The sequence below is a fragment of the Trachypithecus francoisi genome, unplaced genomic scaffold, assembly GCF_009764315.1.
Source record: "Trachypithecus francoisi isolate TF-2019V2 unplaced genomic scaffold, Tfra_2.0 Lachesis_group18, whole genome shotgun sequence".
Lineage (NCBI taxonomy): Eukaryota > Metazoa > Chordata > Mammalia > Primates > Cercopithecidae > Trachypithecus > Trachypithecus francoisi.
This window is the reverse complement of record NW_022681463.1, coordinates 60,243,871-60,264,068: the sequence shown is the minus strand read 5'-3', so window position 1 is coordinate 60,264,068 and position 20,198 is coordinate 60,243,871. Positions and strand designations below refer to the sequence as shown.

Below are 20,198 nucleotides of genomic sequence, written 5' to 3'. Positions count from 1 at the left end.
AGTGCAGTGTTAAGGCAAATTATCCCACAGGCTAGTTGTAAATTAGGTGCTTCTGAAACTAGATTATCTCTCCTAATACTGGTGCATTAATTTCTGTGGGCTGCAGAGGACTGTGAGAAAGAATAAAGAGGGAATGATTAGCACATTTTTGGTAATTGTTCTATGCCAGCCTGTTATAATCTGCTTATCTACACTGCCTGCTGCTTTCTCTTGCCAACTCTCATCAGTGTCTCATCAGGGCACAGCTCTATGGAACAGACAACATGCTGCTGAAATAGTCTTCTCAGTTTCCAGGCTGCAAATGCTGTCTGTCTGCTACTCCGCAGGGATGGCAAGGCTTTGTTAGCACTTTGTTAAAGTCCATGGAGGAAACTCGATGATGCCATGACCCGTTCACTCTTGACATTTGCTCCATGATTCTTTGATGCAGGCTTTATGTCTCACTCTTCTAACGTTAGGGAAATATACTGCATTCTAAGCAGTGCTCTACCAACATGAACTATCAGAATTACCTTGGACAGAATCTTAATCCTTTTGAAGTAAAGATCTCAGTGTTCCCATTCATTACAATTGACATTGTTTCTGTCTTTAACTGGAGATTTTAAATAGGTTTCTCAAGTGTTTGCGTGTGAGGGAGAAAATAATGGGATAATTTTCTGGTCTATCCCATTGTTCATCTGCCAGTCTTTGTCAAGTCATTTGAGAACGTAGAGGAGAAAATTATTCTCACTCTATAGAAAATGGGCTTCACTGTCAAATTAATTATCAGATACAAACTTTTTACTTACAAATGGTTTTTAGGGGCCAATTAATTAATTATGTTCACTTTATTCTACAACATGTCAAGAAAAAAGGATTAGAAAACAATGATCAAGAAAATTAAGCGAACCAAATTCTTTATTTTTTTTGAAGGGTTTTTGTTTGTTTAATACATCTGAAAAGAATGCATATACAAAGAATTGAGACATGAGAAAGCATTGGTTCAACACTAATGAATCTACAAGAATTAGGATTGGGAAGGTGGGAAAGATTACCTCAACATTTTTAAAAATTGGAAACTGCAACCAAAATAAGCTGATAAAATCCCTATTAGCACTTATTAAGAGTCTTTATTAAGACTCTTTCCATGATTTTTATTAAACTACGGAGCCTCACCTGGCTGCTCTAGGGTTCCTCATATGCAAAACAGAAATAAGGGGATTCCCCTGACTGGTCCCCATGTTGTTAAGTGTTCTCCCCACCCCCACCCTACCCCCAGCTTCTTAATGAAGCAGGCCTCCATCTTCCTAACTTGAGAGGATGTGAATCATTCCACAGATGTCTGTCTTCTAGCACCACCCCTCGTATTTCCTCTACATACCAGGTCTTCAGCTGCATTCTAGGAACACCATATACTACTGAGCTGCAAATCTATGCTAAGCATATAAGACAATGACTGAGAGGGGAAAAAAAAAATTTTAATTACAAACTCAATTCATTTGGTGCATTTCAAAGGTGCAATACTTTTCTTCATTTATCAGTGAAAGAAGTTAGAAATCAACTTCCCAAAAAAAACAGTGAATGGCAGACAAATGTCCTTGAAAGTCACAGTCACATATAGTGCATCCTAGAAAAGAGGAGGGGCAAGACAGGCTCCACTCACTTTTATAAGTTTCATCAAATACTGGATGTACTCAAGGGTGGAGAGAAAAGGCAACTTTCAAAAAGGAGTATGTTATTAAATGAGGCATTTACTATACTCCTTCCTAAGAGCACCAGATGGGGAACATGTTTTCTAAACTAGATCTAGGAAGTGGAATGTGGAATCAGACCGTCCTCCTCCCCTTAAGGGCTATCCACTGGTTAATGAATTTAAAAAACAAGACTAAAAAACAAACCCCACACACACTCCCCCCAAAAAAAGAGGAGAAAAAAAAACAAAAAAACACTAAGATGTCCCAGATATCTCCAGAGTGGAACCAGGGAGCAGCTTCAACAATTCCAATTAGTCTGTTACAGTCATCCACAAGCATGCCTTGTTTTTAAACCAAAAAAAAAAAAACAAAAAAAAAAAAACACACTTTTTTTTTTGAAACAACAAAACAAAAACTAGTACTAATCACTTTTCTGACAATACACAATTACTCAAAATTAACTAGTACTGGGAGGGGAAGGGGGCGCATACCTATGGGCCTTGTCTCACACGTGTGCATGTGGGTAGGTGCAGGGCATTTGTCATTGTTGCAAGAACAAATTTTAATTTTTAATCTTTAGTTTGATTTAAACATTGCTTTTAGTATGATGCTGACACCAGCTGTGCAGAAAGGGCTCTGGAGAGATGTTCATAGCAGCACACACCTGCGGCTCTTCTTCGGTTCTGGAGGCTCCAGGGCAGCCAATATTGCTTCGTCAAATACATTCTTTAGGCCTTTCTGTGTAAGTGCAGAACACTCCACATACTTGACAGCCTTCAGGTCACGGGCCAGCTTTTCAGCAGTCTCTGGAGTGATAGGCTTCTGTTTGCTTTTGGCAAGTTTCTCAATAGTAGAGGGGTCATCTCTGAGATCAATTTGAGTCCCAACAAGCAAGAAAGGAGTCTTTGGACAGTGGTGAGTTATCTCAGGCACCCACTTTTCTTTCACATTTTCAAATGAAGATGGAGAGACCACTGAAAAACAGACTAGAAATACATCTGTTTGTGGATAACTCAGCGGTCGTAATCTGTCATAATCTTCTTGCCCTGCAGTATCAAAAAGTCCAAGAGTATATGGTTCTCCACCAATCATAACTGTGACTGCATAATTGTCAAAAACAGTTGACACATATTCCGATGGAAATTTGTTTGTTGTGTAGGATATCAGGAGACATGTTTTACCAACAGCAACACCACCCACAACAACACACTTAATTGTCTGCATTGCTGAAATAGTTTTGTATCCACTTTAAATATTTCAAATCTGATGTTGACCTCAGCTTCTCTACTGGGGCCGCAAACCAAATTTTTAACATTGCATAGGTCACATGCCAAGAGTGCTATTAAATTTTTCTGTGACAAGGTATTGATGATAATTTGTTTGTGTAAATGAATTGCCAATAAATACATAAAAGCTAATCAATGTAAATATTCTAGTCTCTAATTCTATATGCCATTATCATCATACTGTTGTTTTATTGCTTATTATTTTATTGTATACTATAGTAAGATACTATCTAGATAAAGAAAAAATACAGTTAGGATACTTTGTTCACCACACAAGGAACTTTCATCCTCATAAGTAAGTATTCCATTCTCTAAAATAGTCATTTCTAATACACTGTTAGAAAAATAGTTTATGAAATAATATGTATATTTCCATAACTCAAATTATGCATATATATATATATATATATATATATATATATATATAATGTTACAGCCATTACCTTCAAAAACTGTCATGGCAACTTCCCCTCAGACAACACCGGGATCTAATTAGCACAGTCATTTAGAGAAAAATCGGTAAAATTTGGGTTTGTTCTAAATTTGTTACCATTTCTTCAGTTTAGTTACTCTGTGACTTGGAATAAGGCATTTGGTCTCATTTAGCTATAGCTTTCTTTAAAAAACAAACAAACCTGAGGTGATTAATATGTACTGTTTGGATTAAATACAATAATTAAATATAAAATATGTATGAAACCTACTCCACAGATGTTTGATGAGTAACTTAACCCTTGTTTAATTACTTAAATCTTGCTCAATATAAATTTGTGTCAATATTTTTTCAATAAGTAAATGTAGTTTTATAATTTCGTACAATTATTATTTTATACATTTTATAATATGCATTATCACTTATTCCTATTATAAGAAAATAGTTAATATGATATATTTTAAATGTATTAATCATAATATAAAGTTGCCTCCAAGTGTTAACTTTATTCCCCAAGAAGAATATTAACCACAGAAATCTCAGTGTAATTGTCAAAGTACTCTGAAATATTTTTTAAAATATGACAGTGTTTCGAAGAAATCGATGTGTGTCTGAAAATGCTGACTCGTTTCACAAAATTAGTGAAATAATGGAAAAATTCAGACTGGCGAATAATTAAAATGGTGCATTTCCTCTGCACAAACTTAATTGATTGCTTCTCAGAAATTTGTATTCAGTCAGTCTCTTCACATCACCTCTAAAACTCTAGACCAGCCACAGTTCAAACTTTTTATCCTTTCTTTATCTCACAGGGTTAAACTGTCCTTTTCCCAGCATGAAAGTGTCAAACCATATGTTTTCTCTGTTCTTCTACAGTGAAATTAAACTCCTACTGTCTCACAGAAATTTGTATCATTAGGAAATCAAACATAAGGCATACAATTTTATATACTGTACATATAAAAATAATAAAATAATGACAAAAAAGTGTATTTTGAGATTATTTTTGTACTACTGTGTATGCTGTCTTCCATACAAACACTGTCATATATGAAGGCTAGTCTTGCAAACAAAATAATTATATACCTAAAGTATACACTTGTGTTTAGTGTAATAAATGCATTCGTTAAAATATGGCTATTTCATCAAGAGGCATTAAGTACCTTTAATTATTTCTAGAGCAATCAGAATATATTGAATTAAAGCAGATAGATTTTTAAAAACATATCCTCAGTGTTTCAAGAACTATTTTTATAAAGGAAGTAGATGGATATCTTAGATTTTAAAATAAAACTCTGAACTAAAAGTTTACAGGTTGATTATTACATCCAATTTTACTTGACAATTTATGGATTATTTTTTCCTTCCTGAATAGACAGCTCCCGTTTTTACTGCTCTTTTACTTATCAGACACAATTAAGTAAGTTTTTGGCTCATTATTATCCTGAGGGCAAAATAGAGAAATAATGAGAAGGTTAGAAAGAATGACAAAATGAGTACCTTAAGTGAATTTATTCAACTGTCAGAGATGGATGCAATCATGTTGAAGACAAATTTTCTTTGGGAACTTTGTAAAGGGAGCAAATGAGCAAAGAATGTTTAGCTATGGTCCATCTTTGCCCTACTGCTCTGGCATATAATTTATCAGAATGTTATTGTGTTTCTTCAGGGCAAATGTTGCTTTTAGATGGGCAGGATAGTGTTGAATTTGGTAGAGGAAAAGGAAAATAATCTCTCACATATAGGTAAACATTATCAGATAAGTGTTCATAACTCATAGCATCATGTCTTCAAAATGCAATGAAGCCTTGCCTTTGTAGCTTCTTTTTTAATCGTATAATGCTGATCATGACCCATCAAATAGTTCATCATTGTCAATTTGAAGAAAACATTTCACAGCACTTGTGTAAACTCTACTATTTCTCCTAAGAAAAACTGTCAATGAAGGACCATCCTATCTTGCTCTTAAGTCTTAGACGCCATTGCTGAAGTCTAAATGAGAATTCTACCCTGTCTTCTCCTTGCACATTTATGGGGGAAATAAATCTGTTTGCTTTCTCCATTTCACGTTTGTTATCACTTCACAAATTCACTATATGTGGCCAGGTTTTCACTTTCTCTTGCTATTTAAGAGTTTTCTCATTTGTCCTGGTATTGTTTTTCCTTGAGCACAAAGTGAGAACTCTGCCTTAATATGGGAGGGACATCTACTTCACACTAGAAAAGAAATTTTTTAGTATTGATCTAAGCCATTATTATCTTCTGAGGGAGAAAAAGAATAGCCTCCTAACTAATCTTTGTCTTTATTTGAGTCTGTTGTCCATAGTTATCCATAGATGGAGAGGTCAGACTGCTCTTTCTCAATTGTCATTCCGATTTTGAAATTTCTGAGGTCCAAATCCACTCCTTGCGCTTGGGAAAAATCTCGACACAAAACTAGTAAGGAAAGGGTGAAGAGTGTCCTTATCAACTGCACCTTTGACTACCCCTTAGTATTGTTCTTATCTCCAACCCACACTCACTATACCCCAGACCTTCCCTCTCTTAGAACAGAAACCTTAGTGCCTTTGCATAGGAGGTGGCCTCTGCATCTTTTAAGCCTAAACTGTGTGAATTTTTATCATTTAAGTGCAACAATTGCTTCTTTACTGTTGCTTCAAATCTGTGATTTTTGTACTATATTTGACCATGTAAGTATTTCTTCAACCGTAGCTTAAGGTGAGATCTAATAAACTGCAATGATAGTGGGAGCCCTTTGTAAGACCATATTCCTCAAATCACTGTTGTATTCCATAGGTAGTCTGAAGGCGATTTGCACAATCTCTAGAAAAATGCCTTTTCAAACATTATGCCATAGTATATATTATGTATTTCTTATAATCTCACCAAATTTTAATGTAAATTCACTTAATAAATTATTGTTTTTAATTTGTTACTTTTGTACTCAAGTCTTTAAAAGTACAGATAAAACAAATATCAGTAATCTCCTGCCATTATTAATTCAATTCAAGCAATTTGCTTTGTATACCTCAATCCAAGTTGCATTCATTCTAGTTCTGCTGCTAATGTTCATTTATGAGGTTACAATTATAAAATATCCCCAAGAGAAATGTTAGTTTAGGCAAGGATTACATAACATTTTGCAAAATAAAATTTGTCCATTCAAAAAGATTATTTATTTATCTGGTTAAGTTATATGCCATGCCAATTTGTAATCCCAATCAACTTCATTCCTTCACTACCAAGAAATGTATTCATAGCCTTACCATATCATTGGCTTCTGATGAAAATCAGCTTGCTGAAGTTGACAGAAATGTTATTAAGCTGATAGAGATACCTTGCATCATTTTTTTTTTTTAGATTTATTTCTCTGGATTCTTAGCTACAAGGGACTTTAAATATCAATTTTTATTTTGCTCTCCTCAAATTGTGCAAGCTCATTTACTGAGAAATATGTTTCTTTTTCTGATACATATACATATATATTCAACTAGGATTATAATAAATTTTCAGACAAAATTGTTTAGTTAAAGGATACACTGTTGACATTGTTATTCCTTGACCGATTTTATTGAAATGGTTATCTGAATATACTATCTCCAATTTCTCACTACATTATTTTTGGACTTTCTAAAGAGTACTTTCATTCCATCCTTACATCAAAACTGTTCTTATTAATCTCTCAATACCTCTCTGTTGCTAAATTCAGTAATCAATTCTCAACATTCATACTACTTGACCAAGTATTTGGCTTTCTCTTTTTTTCTTTTTCTTTTTTTTTTTTTTTTGAGACGGAGTCTTGCTCTGTCATCCAGGCTGTAGTGCAATGGCACAATCTTGGCCATCAAGCCATTCTCCTGCCTCAGCCTCCTGAGTAGCTGGGATTACAGGCACACGAGAGCAGCCTGGCTAATTTTTTTGTATTTTTAGTAGAGACAGCGTTTCACCATATTGGCTAGGCTGGTCTCATACTCCTGACCTCACGATCCACCCACCTGGCCCTCCCAAGGTGCTGGAATTACAGGTGTGAGCCACCGCGCCTGGCCAATATTTGGCTTTTAAGACCTCACAAGACAGTCCAGATTTTCCTTCCAGCACTGGACCAACTGCTTTTCTGTTTCTAGGTCATAACCCTGATGACCCATGACTTTGCCCTTGGACCTTTTCTCACTTCTATTACATTCAAAATTTTGTTAATGATGTTCCACCATAGGTCTTAATATAATGCGTATGATGATGTCTTTCAAATTTATATTTTCAACTAAGGTCTCTCAATCACTGCTTTTGGAGGTCTAAGAGACAATCCAATAATAACAAAATTGACCCTAGAACAAAAACTGCTTAGCCCAAAACAAGTGTTCAACAAATTTCTTGGGAATAAATAACTCATTATAACCTGTTTGGTTTTGTTTGTATGTTGCTTTGTTTTTAGTCATCCCTATAACAATAAAAGGCAAAGATTCTTCCAGCTATTCATGCCCAAAGGCATAATGCCAAGGGTGCCAATTCTTGTACTCTCGCACCCTGTATCCAATTTGTTAGCAAACACTATGAGATTTACTCTTAAAGTAGATCCCAAATCACAAACTTTTGACAAGAAATCTTCCTTAGACTGTGTGTTTGAAGATTAATCGAGTGCTTTACATATACACTCAATAAAGGACATCCTATTAATGAGATCCAAGACTTATACAATGTCAGCATGAAAAAATACACGAGATTGAAATCAGCAATTTAATCGGCAATAGTTAATTTATCATTCACTATTGTGGTGCAAAATTGTCAAAGATGAGACAAAATAGATTAAAACCTTTATTTCTTTGCCCAGACAACCTAACAAACAGATGTTGCACTAAAATGAAAATATTTTAAAAAGCAGAGGAGATCAGAACATTTACTTCATGCACATACTTTCTGGAGAAAAAAGAAAATAATTACCTGAGGACAGAATCTGGCAAAACAGAAAAGAAGCCTACAAAATCCAAATAAGATAAGCAGTTTAACAAATTATACAACTGTTCTTTACACTGAATAGAAATTCCAGAGTGACAGCTGGACATTAGGCTAAAAAAAGCCAAGGTTCAAATTGAAAGAGGTTACTGAATTCTATAAAAAATTTATTCAGAAGAAAGTATATCACTCTGAATATGCTACAGTAAAAAACCTGGTAGATACTAAGGTATAAGAAAGGTACATTTTTTTCCTGTCTACCACTAGAGAACAGGGAGAGAAGAGAAGGAAGACAAAACTAGAGAGCGGTTCAACAGCTGAGTCGGGTTTGAGAGTAAACCTGAGAAGGGCTTCTGGCCGGCAGGGTCAGGAGGAAACTTCTCTTAAGGCCTGAGGCTTTTAAGAAGGGTCAGGTCAGGGAAGTGTGCTCTGAGAGAGGTTCTTATCCTGGAGGGGTTAGGGGAGTGCTGGCTGGTTGGAACTGCTGGGATCTTTGATAAGCTTCGTTAGGGTCCTTATGCTCTGTTGAAGGTATAGGTGGGGCTGACTTTTGCAATTTGCTCAGGTGGCAATGGACAGTTTCCAGAAATGGAAATTTGTTACTTTAAGATGGTAGAGTCTCGTTAAGATGGCTGTACTCTTGTCCTATTGTCTACAAAAGAAAAAATCAACAGTTAGAAACATATGAGGAAATGAGCAGAAATGCATAAAAGATTGTCAACTAATAAAGCAGACTAAAATGTGGTGAGGTTTTGAGTGACTCAGAAAATTTAAGCTTGTGGCTTGGATCATTTTCTTTTTACTTATATAGAAGTAATGCTCACAATTGAGTTTGCTGCCAATTGGTCCAAACAATTTTATTTTTACAAAAATACTATACATTCTGTTAGTAAATTTCAATTTACAAAAGTAATCTGTAGACAAATAATTAAAGTTGTAGACCAAAATGTCTGTATTTTGAATATTCACATTTTGAAACCAATGATAGTTACATTTTTTTAAGTTAAAAGTGGAATAAAACAATGATCCAGCCCATAAAGTTTCATAGAAAGATTTTCAGGAAAAAAAGCATGAGAGTTACTATAAAAGTGTTAATTTCCTCATATACATAACAAATGAATACCATGATTCTATATATTTTCCCTGATGGCTAACCTAAAAATATTAAATTCTTAAATAAGATAGTAGTTAAAAGTAGAAAAATAGAAAATACCTAATTTTTTTTTGTATTAGATGCTGATCAAACTTTAATTCTATAATTCAAAATAGTAACACCCCATTTCTAAAACAACATTCAGTAAAATAATTTAAAGTGTTAATTAAATGAGAAAATTACACATACATGACTTCTTTAAACTCTTTTAAGTGATTTTTTTATTAGACTGTATTATTTTTAATCCATATAGTTTAGTAAAGTTATTTTGAAAATAAAGACAATTTTTGTTATCCTTTGTTTTTCTCATCTTTAATATCAGTTTTCCAAAGAAAACTAAAATTTAGCACTAATCACAAGATAACTTTTCTTGCTGTTTTTGCCCTTCCTTATTCTAGCAGATAATGTTCAAATAAGGTAAGCAATAATCCTTCCCATCTCAAAATGCATATCACCATTCACATCAAGAGGTAGAGTCTAGGCTAGTCTTATGTTGAATAAAACAAAACAAAAGTGATGTTTTAGAATATCTGAGTCCAAGCTGTAAGAGAACTAGCTGCTTCTGTCCCTCCTCCATCTGGAAGTCTAGATGTCACCTAGTAAGGAAGTCCATGCCAGATTACTGATTTAGAGGTCACATGGAGAAGGTAGACATTCTGTAAGTAATACCACCTTACATAGATGTGGAGTTCAATAACAGCCACAGTAAGCACAGTTAGCCCCAGATTTATAAGAAATAATTAATTATTATTGACTTAAATCATTGAGTTCAGACATGGTTTATTATGGAGCTATTGATATAACAAATACATTCACCAAAGTCCATACTGTGTTCAAAATATTCCATTGATTTCCCTTCTCACTCATAATAAAACCTGAAAGTTAGTAAAATGGATACATTTTGTTCAGTCTGGAATACTCTAAATAATATGCTGATTTTAAACTACAATGTAAGTCTCCTGACCTCATGAAAAACATTTATTTTATTAAGACTTGTGATTTAACAAACACACCAGAACAATAGTGGTGGTCAAATAGTAACTCAAATTCAAGTAATTTGCAATTCTCCAACTGCTGCTGGCAAGACATATGCAATAGAACAGCATCTATGAACAATGATAGATTTTAATTCCTCCCTGGCCTATTAAGATCTCATTTAGAATTCTTCAAGGTAGAAATCATTCTGCAAATTGCATTCAGCTTTCCAAGATGCCAACTTTAAGCAATGCCTTTGCAACTATCTCCAGGGCGTGCTCTATGAGGGGAGAGTGGAAGACTATTTTGATGGTGTAATGGCTTAAAGTCATTTCAAGATCTCATATAATTTTTTCATTCAACTTTATACATAAAAAATTAGATTGACCTAAGTTTAGCTCTTTGGAGAATTAGATTTCCAAATCTAACCTTGACCAACTATAAATTCAAGTGATTTTATCTTTTTCACTTCATGCAAAATGTTTTGTTCCTTGGTTCTGGAGACAAATTTCATCTTTTCTCCCGGAAAGTGTTATAAGTCATTCAAGAAAAAAATCATCTTAAGCATCTCTTGCTATCTCAAGACATTTCCATATCATAACAAATTGTCAACATATTTTACAAATATATTTTTAACTTCTTAATAACTGTTAGCAAAATGTGATAATTATATTTACTTTGCTATTGTTTGTGACTTTCAGATAATTTTATTTGTATGTCAATAAAATAATTGTGATACAATAAAATATGAATTGTTTAGACTGATTATTTTATTATATTAAGATATATTTTAAGGTATAATTTTTAAAGGTATAATTTATTACTCTGCATAGAGAGGACTATACCTTTAAAATATTAAAATATATTTTAAAGGAATTACATTTAAAATATAAAGGAATATACCTTTAATATATTATCTGAAAGTCATAAACAATAGCAAGGTTAATGTAATTATCACATTCTCTTTTAAATGGAAACACAAAAAATAAATATATCACTCGCCTAACTGGTATTTTAGCATACCATGTTTTTGCCTACATTCAAAAAATTTTTATGCTATTGCCTCATAAATTAGTTAAGAAATAAATTTTTAACTACTCATTCAGTGGTCCAACTTAAATTAATGATATAACTCATTTGCTGAGTCTTCAGTTAATTCTCACAACATATTATAAAGTAGAGATTAGTATTTTCATTACTATTTCCATTTTGCAGATGAAAAAAATGAAAACCAAGGACTATACACTAAAATATGTGAATGTTGTTTGTTTTGTATTCAAAAATTTTGAAGGCAGTTTGTTTTACTACAACATTTGAACTATATGTAAAGACACATTTTATGACTATCTTTAAAATATTCTTAAAGTAATTGGCACAGCTTTGCTTATAAACACAATTTCGTCTCTCAAGTTCGGCTTTTCAAGATTATACTCTGTATTCCTTTCTTTAGATTTTAGGTTAAAAAAATCACCTTTAAAATTATTTATAAAGTATTGAAATCTAATTTTTATTGGCAGTATTTCTTTTCAAGTCAATAAATTCAGGCCCAAGAAAAATATTTCTTGCCATATATTCACATTGTAATGTAATTTTTTAAATTATAGGAATAAAAGTAAAAATTAGCAGTAAAATACTAATTTTAATGTTTATAAACATGCTCATACTGTCTTGAAATAATAGAAAAATATTAACTTTGTACCTACCCATTTTTAGTTACAATAATTTATAAAATTATTCTCATTTAATAAGTTTATGAAATATAATGAGAAAAACATTTGGATTTAGAAATTGTTTTATAAATCTTAACTTTTTTCTTATTTAGGCTAAGAAACCCTTAACAAGTCACTTAAGTTTTCTGAACCACAATTTTGTTTCCTATAACCTAAGGAAAATAAAATGCATACACAGCATTTTTAATGTTTAATAAAGTATAATTATCCACAAGTGCATATTGTAGTTCTTGAAAAAATGGAAATTATGACACAAAAATATTTAGCAAACTAAAAATAGTTTGCATATCACTCTGGAAGTCTTTTTGACATTCATTATAATGTTATAGTAATCATAATAGATTTATTATGTTTGCTTAACTGTAATATAGATGGTTGTCTTTCTATAAAATGAACATTATACCAAAGTCTTAGAGGGTAGACCTATGGACTTGATTTACTGTAGACTCTAGAATAAAAGTTTGGAGAAAATATTTGACATTCTATACAAGAATAAAAAAGTTGAGTTCCAATTACAAATACTAAAAGAATTAGAAAGAGAGACAGACAAAAATGAAAAGAAAATTGAATTAGAAAAGCGTAAAGTACAAGGAAAATTGGAATAATAGAAAGAAAATTGGCATTTTCATTAGTGAAGTATAGAAGCAGCAAAAGAGAAAATCAAATAATTACTATGATAGTTCAACTTCAGTTGCCCTCCCAGACAGGAAAGAAAAACAAACAAACAAACAGAAAGTGTGATTAAAATGGGTTATGTAGTATGACAAATATATGAACAATTTTAAATGCGTATTCAAACCAGAAAAAAAAGACCCTTTCATGGTTTAAAATTAGAACATTGAAGCCAAAGAAATAATCTAAATCAAAATCTATTACTGAACGTGGGCTAAAAATCAATCCTGATTTTGAAAATTAAAATAATTGACTCTTTTAGGAACAGATAATTAAATAAGTACCATATTACTGTAAATGAAGAAATAAAAATAAATGTAATTTCTGAAGAGAAAAATTAAGTATCTTACCCAGGGTTAAAAATGATACCAGATCAGGTAATTTTCTCTGATAAATTAAGCACAATAAGTTAATGTGGTGGTATCTATAGAATTTTGAAATTAAACAATTATGATTTAAAGATATTTATTGAAAAGTCAAGTTTTTATTTATGTATGAAGAACTTTTATATAGAAATAGATGTCAGAAAGTATTTAACACTCTCAGTTAAATGCATTCAACCACAGTTCAAAGGTCAAAACTTAACAAAAAAAACTTCAAACAAAACTAGTTGAACAACGTCAATAAAACTCTAAGATTTTGTCCACAAACTATACTTAAAAATTTTAAATAGTTAAAAATAGAAAAGAAAGTGAAAAGTGGGAATAATCAAGAGGGTGTACTTTGATATAGAGTGAAAATTAAATACATTTGTATAGGATGCACAACTTTGTGCCAACCATTTCAAAGAATTTTGACATATGGACAATTTACTAGGAAAAAAATATGTTGCCAAATTTGCCTCAACTGGAAAAAAAAGTAATTCAATAACCATAAAATAAATTGAACATAATCATCCTAGTTTTTTTTAAAAAAGAATGTTCCAGAGAATCTAAGAGGATATGGCAAATCTGCAAGCAACTAAGTTATAAATTCTATGTTACATAAGAATTTTTCAGAGGATAAAGAAAAACAGAAGAAAACCTGAAAACTCATAGAACTCATTAGGTAAAAAAATCCTCAGCTAAATTATACAACTATGTATTTAGAGGATGTGCAATCCTGTGTTGCTTTGTTTATATTGTTAAATATAAAACCCCTTAATTTCATCAATACAACAGTAGTTAAATAAAATATGGTACATCCAAACTATGGACAACTATGATAATGTTTAACAGAATGATTGACAACTATAAATAATAACATGGAATAATTATCAGGCATATTTTTGAGAGACAGAAGAAAGTCCAAGAACAGCACACGTAAAATGATAGCATTTGTATAAAGAAAGATAATTATGCATATCTCTAAAAATATATGCATTAAAATTCACAGAAAAAGGACTGAAAAGAAGAAGGCGAGTGGAAAGGGAATGAAGGATAAACTTTATTTGTTGTTTTGAATTTTAACGTTTTGTTTGGTTCTTCAAAATGGCATCATATTTATATGGTACCTTCATATAAAAGCTGTTGAAAAAGAAAGCAAAAATACCATTTTACATGGAAACTTTTCTCAGCTGCAAAATTTTGGTTTATCCTAATTAGTTTTGAAACTTCTCACAAAGAATTGGTATTCTTAGAAAAGAATAATTTTGAGAAATATATATATTTAAAATTAGATTATATTTTAGGTTTTCTAATGCAATGTTCCTAATCCTCACATTAATTTAGTTAAGTGTTTTTGTGTGTGAGAGGAACTAGTGGAATTACAACCAGTATTTTTGAATGTTGCACAGTGTGACATTATGTAAATATCATGTGTTTGCAATCATCAAGAGAGGTTATGAATAAAAAGCAATTCAAAAATGTTAGCATTCTAAAATAACAAAGAATTTTTATTAATTCATGCTAAATGTTCCCATGAGAATTATCATAGGTTTCTGCTTAGTTGGAGACATAAAATGCAGACTGATAGAAAAACTACTATCTTAAACGATAGTTTCTTGTCCACAAGAAAAGAGAGTTGCAGGTGTCTTGCAATGACCATTGAATACTCTGCTCTGGAAATGATATACTGTGGTTATGTTTACAACTATTTGTATGTAACCTCCTGACCCCACTTAACCATACAGAGGCTTGGAGGCAAAATTTTTCTATGTGTAGAGAAGGAGAAAACCTGGAATATTTGGCAAAAAACAATAATGATTGCCCCATTGTTGTACTTGAATATTGCAGTTAGAAGTTAAAATTACTGATTTATGTAATCCATAGACATTCAACAAAGTATTTGATGTAGAAATTTACACATACATTGTTGTACTTCATGATTAGATTATGACATTGAGAAAGGAAGATTGCATTTAGAATCCTAATTCTGTAAAACCTGTTTTGTAACCTTGGACCATTTACTTAAGCTGAATAAATTTAATTATTTTATCTTTAATGACAGACAATAGTATGTACATCAATTGCTTTTTCCTATAAGAACTTGATGTCCTTATCATTTATGAGGCACTAAATAATGTGCCTGCCCAAAATTTAGAATTTAGTATTACTGGCCGGGCACGGTGGCTCAAGCCTGTAATCCCAGCACTTTGGGAGGCCGAGACGGGCGGATCACGAGGTCAGGAGATCGAGACCATCCTGGCTAATACGGTGAAACCCTGTCTCTACTTAAAAAATACAAAAAACTAGCCGGGCGAGTTGGCGGGCGCCTGTAGTCCCAGCTACTCGGGAGGCTGAGGCAGGAGAATGGCGTAAACCCGGGAGGTGGAGCTTGCAGTGAGCTGAGATCCGGCCACTGCACTCCAGCCTGGGTGGCAGAGCAAGACTCCGTCTCAAAAAAAAAAAAAAGAATTTAGTATTACTGGTTGTAGTGAGGACAATGGCAATATTATTTGCAGTATTTTTATGATTAATAGTTATATATATTTTATATTGAAAGGTTCTTTTAAGTAATTTAATTCAGTGATTAAAATCATGTGAGTTAAAATACAGATCAGGTGAGAAAAATCAAATCTATGACTAACTTGCTCAAAGTCATTTACAGTGATTGCTTTAATGTATCAGGTCAAAGAAATAAAACAGTTTAGATTTAAAACCTGATCAACAAATGCTAAAAATACCAAGAATAAAGGGATAATGTACATACATAGTATGTACATACACAGCATGTGGTTAAGATTCAGAAACGTTTAAAATGTGTTATTAATAGTGAATGAAATAGTGAATATCAATAGTGAATCAAACAACATTCTGGTTCCACATCAGTAAAGCTATGAGGTCCATGAATTGTTGTAAGACACCCATTTTAATATTGATTTCAATATTGATTTCTATTTATATGCAATGTCAAGTACAATGTACAGAAAACTTGTCAAAAATAACAAAAAATCGGCCGGGCGCGGTGGCTCAAGCCTGTAATCCCAGCACTTTGGGAGGCCAAGACGGGCGGATCACGAGGTCAGGAGATCGAGACCATCCTGGCTAACACGTTGAAACCCCGTCTGTACTAAAAAAATACAAAAAAAAAAAAACTAGTCGGGAGAGGTGGTGGGCGCCTGTAGTCCCAGCTACTCGGGAGGCTGAGGCAGGAGAATGGCGTAAACCCGGGAGGCGGAGCTTGCAGTGAGCCGAGATCCGGCCACTGCACTCCAGCCTGGGCGACAGAGCGAGACTCCGTCTCAAAAACAAAAACAAACAAACAAAAAAAACCCAAAAAATCTTATTAGAACAATATTCCCAGTTTCACATTTTGCTTGTTACTCTGAAGTTCCATTTTAAAAGTACTTTTTAGTGAATCAATTGAACCCTAGTTGAAAGTTTAGTTATATTTGTTTTAAATCTACATTAATAAGATTTTTAAATCTATTGGTCAACTGGATAACTTTACCAACAAATTGCCTACAGAAACTACTCTTCACTGTGAGTTTTTTAGGCATAATAGATCCCAATGTGCCTTCTATCTCTCTCATTGCTTGCAGAATTGCCCAAAGTACTTCTGTCTTTCTTTCTTTAAGGCCCAAATGTTCTTGACATGCCACTGTCAATACTTTGATTTAGATCTCCTGTTACTGTTTTGTTGCCATTGCATAACATCTTATTAAAGAGACAGTACCCAGAGTTACCTGCAGGGTGTTGATAGGAAACTGCCATTGCTTGGCATTTGTAGCCTAAGGCAACTTTCAATCTATATTTGAACAGCTACCAGGATCCCTGCAGCTTGGTGAGTTCGATATCCATATATCCCAACCTGAAACTGTAATAATTGCATATTTCAAATGGCTAGGAGTTTGAAGCATATTTAATTAGATCATGGCAAGAAAGATTTATTTGAAGAAAGTAATCCTTAAGACCACTGTCAAAAAATTTTTATGAAAAGACTCTAGCCCATAGGTTGTCCATGTAGATTCCAAGTACAATAAAAGTTTAGGATTCATGGCGATTTCACCACAATCAATATTTGCAACCCATTTTACTCAGAATGTCCTTACCTCAAAATATTATATAGTTTCTACTCTACTATCGCATTTTATAGAGAAGGAAAATGAAGTTAATCCAATTTAGGTCACTTGTTCAGAGTATGAAAAGTTAAACTAATGCAATTTGTCTTTAGAAAAACCGGTGGTGACTGAATCAATAGAAGTTTTTTTTTTTCCCCCGTATTTTAAAAAGCTTTAAGAAGCAAAATACTATGACTTAGTTGTAGTGCATTCTAGAGTTTCTCAACTCTGTGAATAGGCACTTACTGACATTGTGGACCAAGTAACTATTTCTAGGTGGGGGACCTACATGGTAGGATGTTTAGTGGTATCTCTGTTATTAGATGCCAGTAGCACCCTACCCCCAGGTTTGACAAGCAAATATGTCTTTAAACAAAATTACCTCCACTTGAGAATCATTATATGGATTAAATAAAATCTACTATTCTAATATGATTGATTTCAAACACAGTATTTTTCTTTAAAGAAAATATATTTTGGCTTGAGAATGAGTATAACAAAAAGTAACAGAAGCATTTTTATATCATTTTTACATATGTAAAAAGAAAATATAAAATAATATAAAGGGAATATCTGTGACTCAAATTTAATAAGTATGTATAGAAAGATTTACCAGTTTGTAACTTTTATTACAGGCAGTGTTGGTAAGGACCAACTTTTAGACAATTTTGTTTTACATGGATAACTTTTTTTGTGGGTTGAGATATATGACTCTATCAGATTGTCAGTGACTGGGAATCTCTTCAAAATTTACATATCTTATGGGTAAAGAAAGATGTAGAAAACAAAAATAAGTATGTTTTGCTCATTTATAGTTACTGATTTGGGCACAATCTTACAAATTTTCAGTTGTTTTATATTTTCTAAACATTTTGGTTTATTTCTGTTAGCACATGGCTTATGTTTCTACACAAACAACTATTTAATACGAGGTTAACCTAGACATCACTAGATGTGTATTACTAGACACAAAATTTTTAAACAATATTTATTCACCCTCTGCCACCTGACAAGTAAACCTGTTAACATATTTTTTTCATTAATAGATTTTCTCATTTTTATTTGGAAATGGTTATTTCATATTCCTTCCAAAATAGGGATAAAAATAAATACCAATATATAAATACTAAACATATACAAAAGTAAACCCCATGTTGTGTAGAATTATTGTATAAGAGAAAGAAAATAGAAATATGGGCCAAATAAGAATGAGAAAATAGAGATACCAGTCTGAATTCAAACTCCAAACTCTGTAATTATCTTTTCAGTTGTCATCAGCTAAAATTTCTATACAGTTATTCTACTCTTAGCCAGATAAAAAAATCTTCTGGGAACCCATCCCACACCAGGATGTTCCAGATTCAGCCAGATATTTGGGTTTATCGTTTACACTCAATTTAAACACAGAATTTGGACTTCCCTTCCTTGGCTCTATTCTTTAAGGTATTTCTTCTTTTATTCTCTAGTGGCTTGGGGAAGCCAGAATCGTATGTTCTGTTTCCACAAACCAGTAGGACTGTTGATTTCTTCCTAAGTTTTAGGTGTTCATGGTGTCAACAGACTTCTCAGGTATAAAGACATAAAAACAAACAAACAGGAAAATCACCAAGTGTTTTTACTCATTCAATTATTTACCTATGTTGTTTTTCAGTGGTTTCAAGTAGTTTTTGTTTTCTTGTGTTTTCTCTTTAAAATTATTCCCAGTTTACAGTTATCCAAGGGAGGGCTGGTTTGAAAATGGCAGTTTCTCCATAATCAAAAGCCAATCTGAAACACCTTGAATATTCAATATAAAGTCCAGGCTCCACATCTGAAGTTTTATAGTTTTCTGTTGTTGTTCAGTATAGCTGATTTAAACGCATATTTAACTAGCTTAAATGTACCTACTCATAGCTAATGGAATTGCATGCTTTAATGATCATAAGTTGTAGGGTGTATTTTATTTGTGCTCATTTACATAATTTGCTGATTAAACTATAAATTTAATCTATTAACCTTTACATACATCTTACTTATACAAGCATATAATCAATGCATATTCTTTGCTGAATGAAGTTTATAACTTATAAATTTATTTATTGTTGATCAAGCTCTGAAATACTGAAAACAAGAGCTCAGCTTCTATGCATAAACTGAGCGTGAACTATAAACTCAAATATCTGGTTGAATGCTTCCAGTGTTTTTCTGCTAGGCAGGCTCTGTTATTAGCTTCTTTGAAAAAATACATGCTTTTTATTAGACTTGGCTAATTTTTCTGTTTTCCACTACTTTCTGTTGCATTAATTTATCTTTTTTTCTATCTTTTTTTCTTCTGTTTTCACTGACTTTATTTCTTTACGGTCATCTGTCTTTATGCCCCACTCAGATCAGTCATCCACATATCTTTCGTAAGCTCCAAGAAAGATTGGCTAAAATTTTCAACTAAAATTTTAATAAAATAATCATCTTTAATAGGTAGACTAATTTGGTAGGATGAGCCCTTTTCTCGGATTAATAATATTCTTTTAAAATATATTTTTATGTTCAGTCAATATTTTTAAACATGGTATACTCTCTTGTGAGAGAGGTAGAGGCAAGAAGAGAACAACTAGAGTACAGTGAACTAAATATTACAATAGGTTGTGCTACATTTGTACACAGGAAAACAACTAACCTGCACTGAAATTAGAAAAATATATAAAGAAAACTGGAAGTGGTCTGTATGAGCTGACTCTCAAAAAATATCTGGTTGCCTTACTTAATGTAATTATTAACATAACATTTTGGATATTTACTTTATCTATTTTAGGCTATTATTTAAAAAATAAGCTGATAAGTAAAGCATAAACTGAAATAATATTAAAGCA

The 20,198-nt window shown here is 32.5% G+C and overlaps 1 protein-coding gene across 1 annotated transcript; it reads right to left on the bottom strand.

Moving 5' to 3' along the window:
- Nucleotides 1–900: 900 nt before the first annotated feature.
- On the bottom strand, nt 901–2,972 carry LOC117063724 (cell division control protein 42 homolog). Its single transcript, XM_033177605.1, has one exon. The coding sequence runs from the start codon at nt 2,895–2,897 to the stop codon at nt 2,322–2,324; it is 576 nt and encodes a 191-aa protein (XP_033033496.1). The 5' UTR covers nt 2,898–2,972; the 3' UTR covers nt 901–2,321.
- Nucleotides 2,973–20,198: the final 17,226 nt, after the last annotated feature.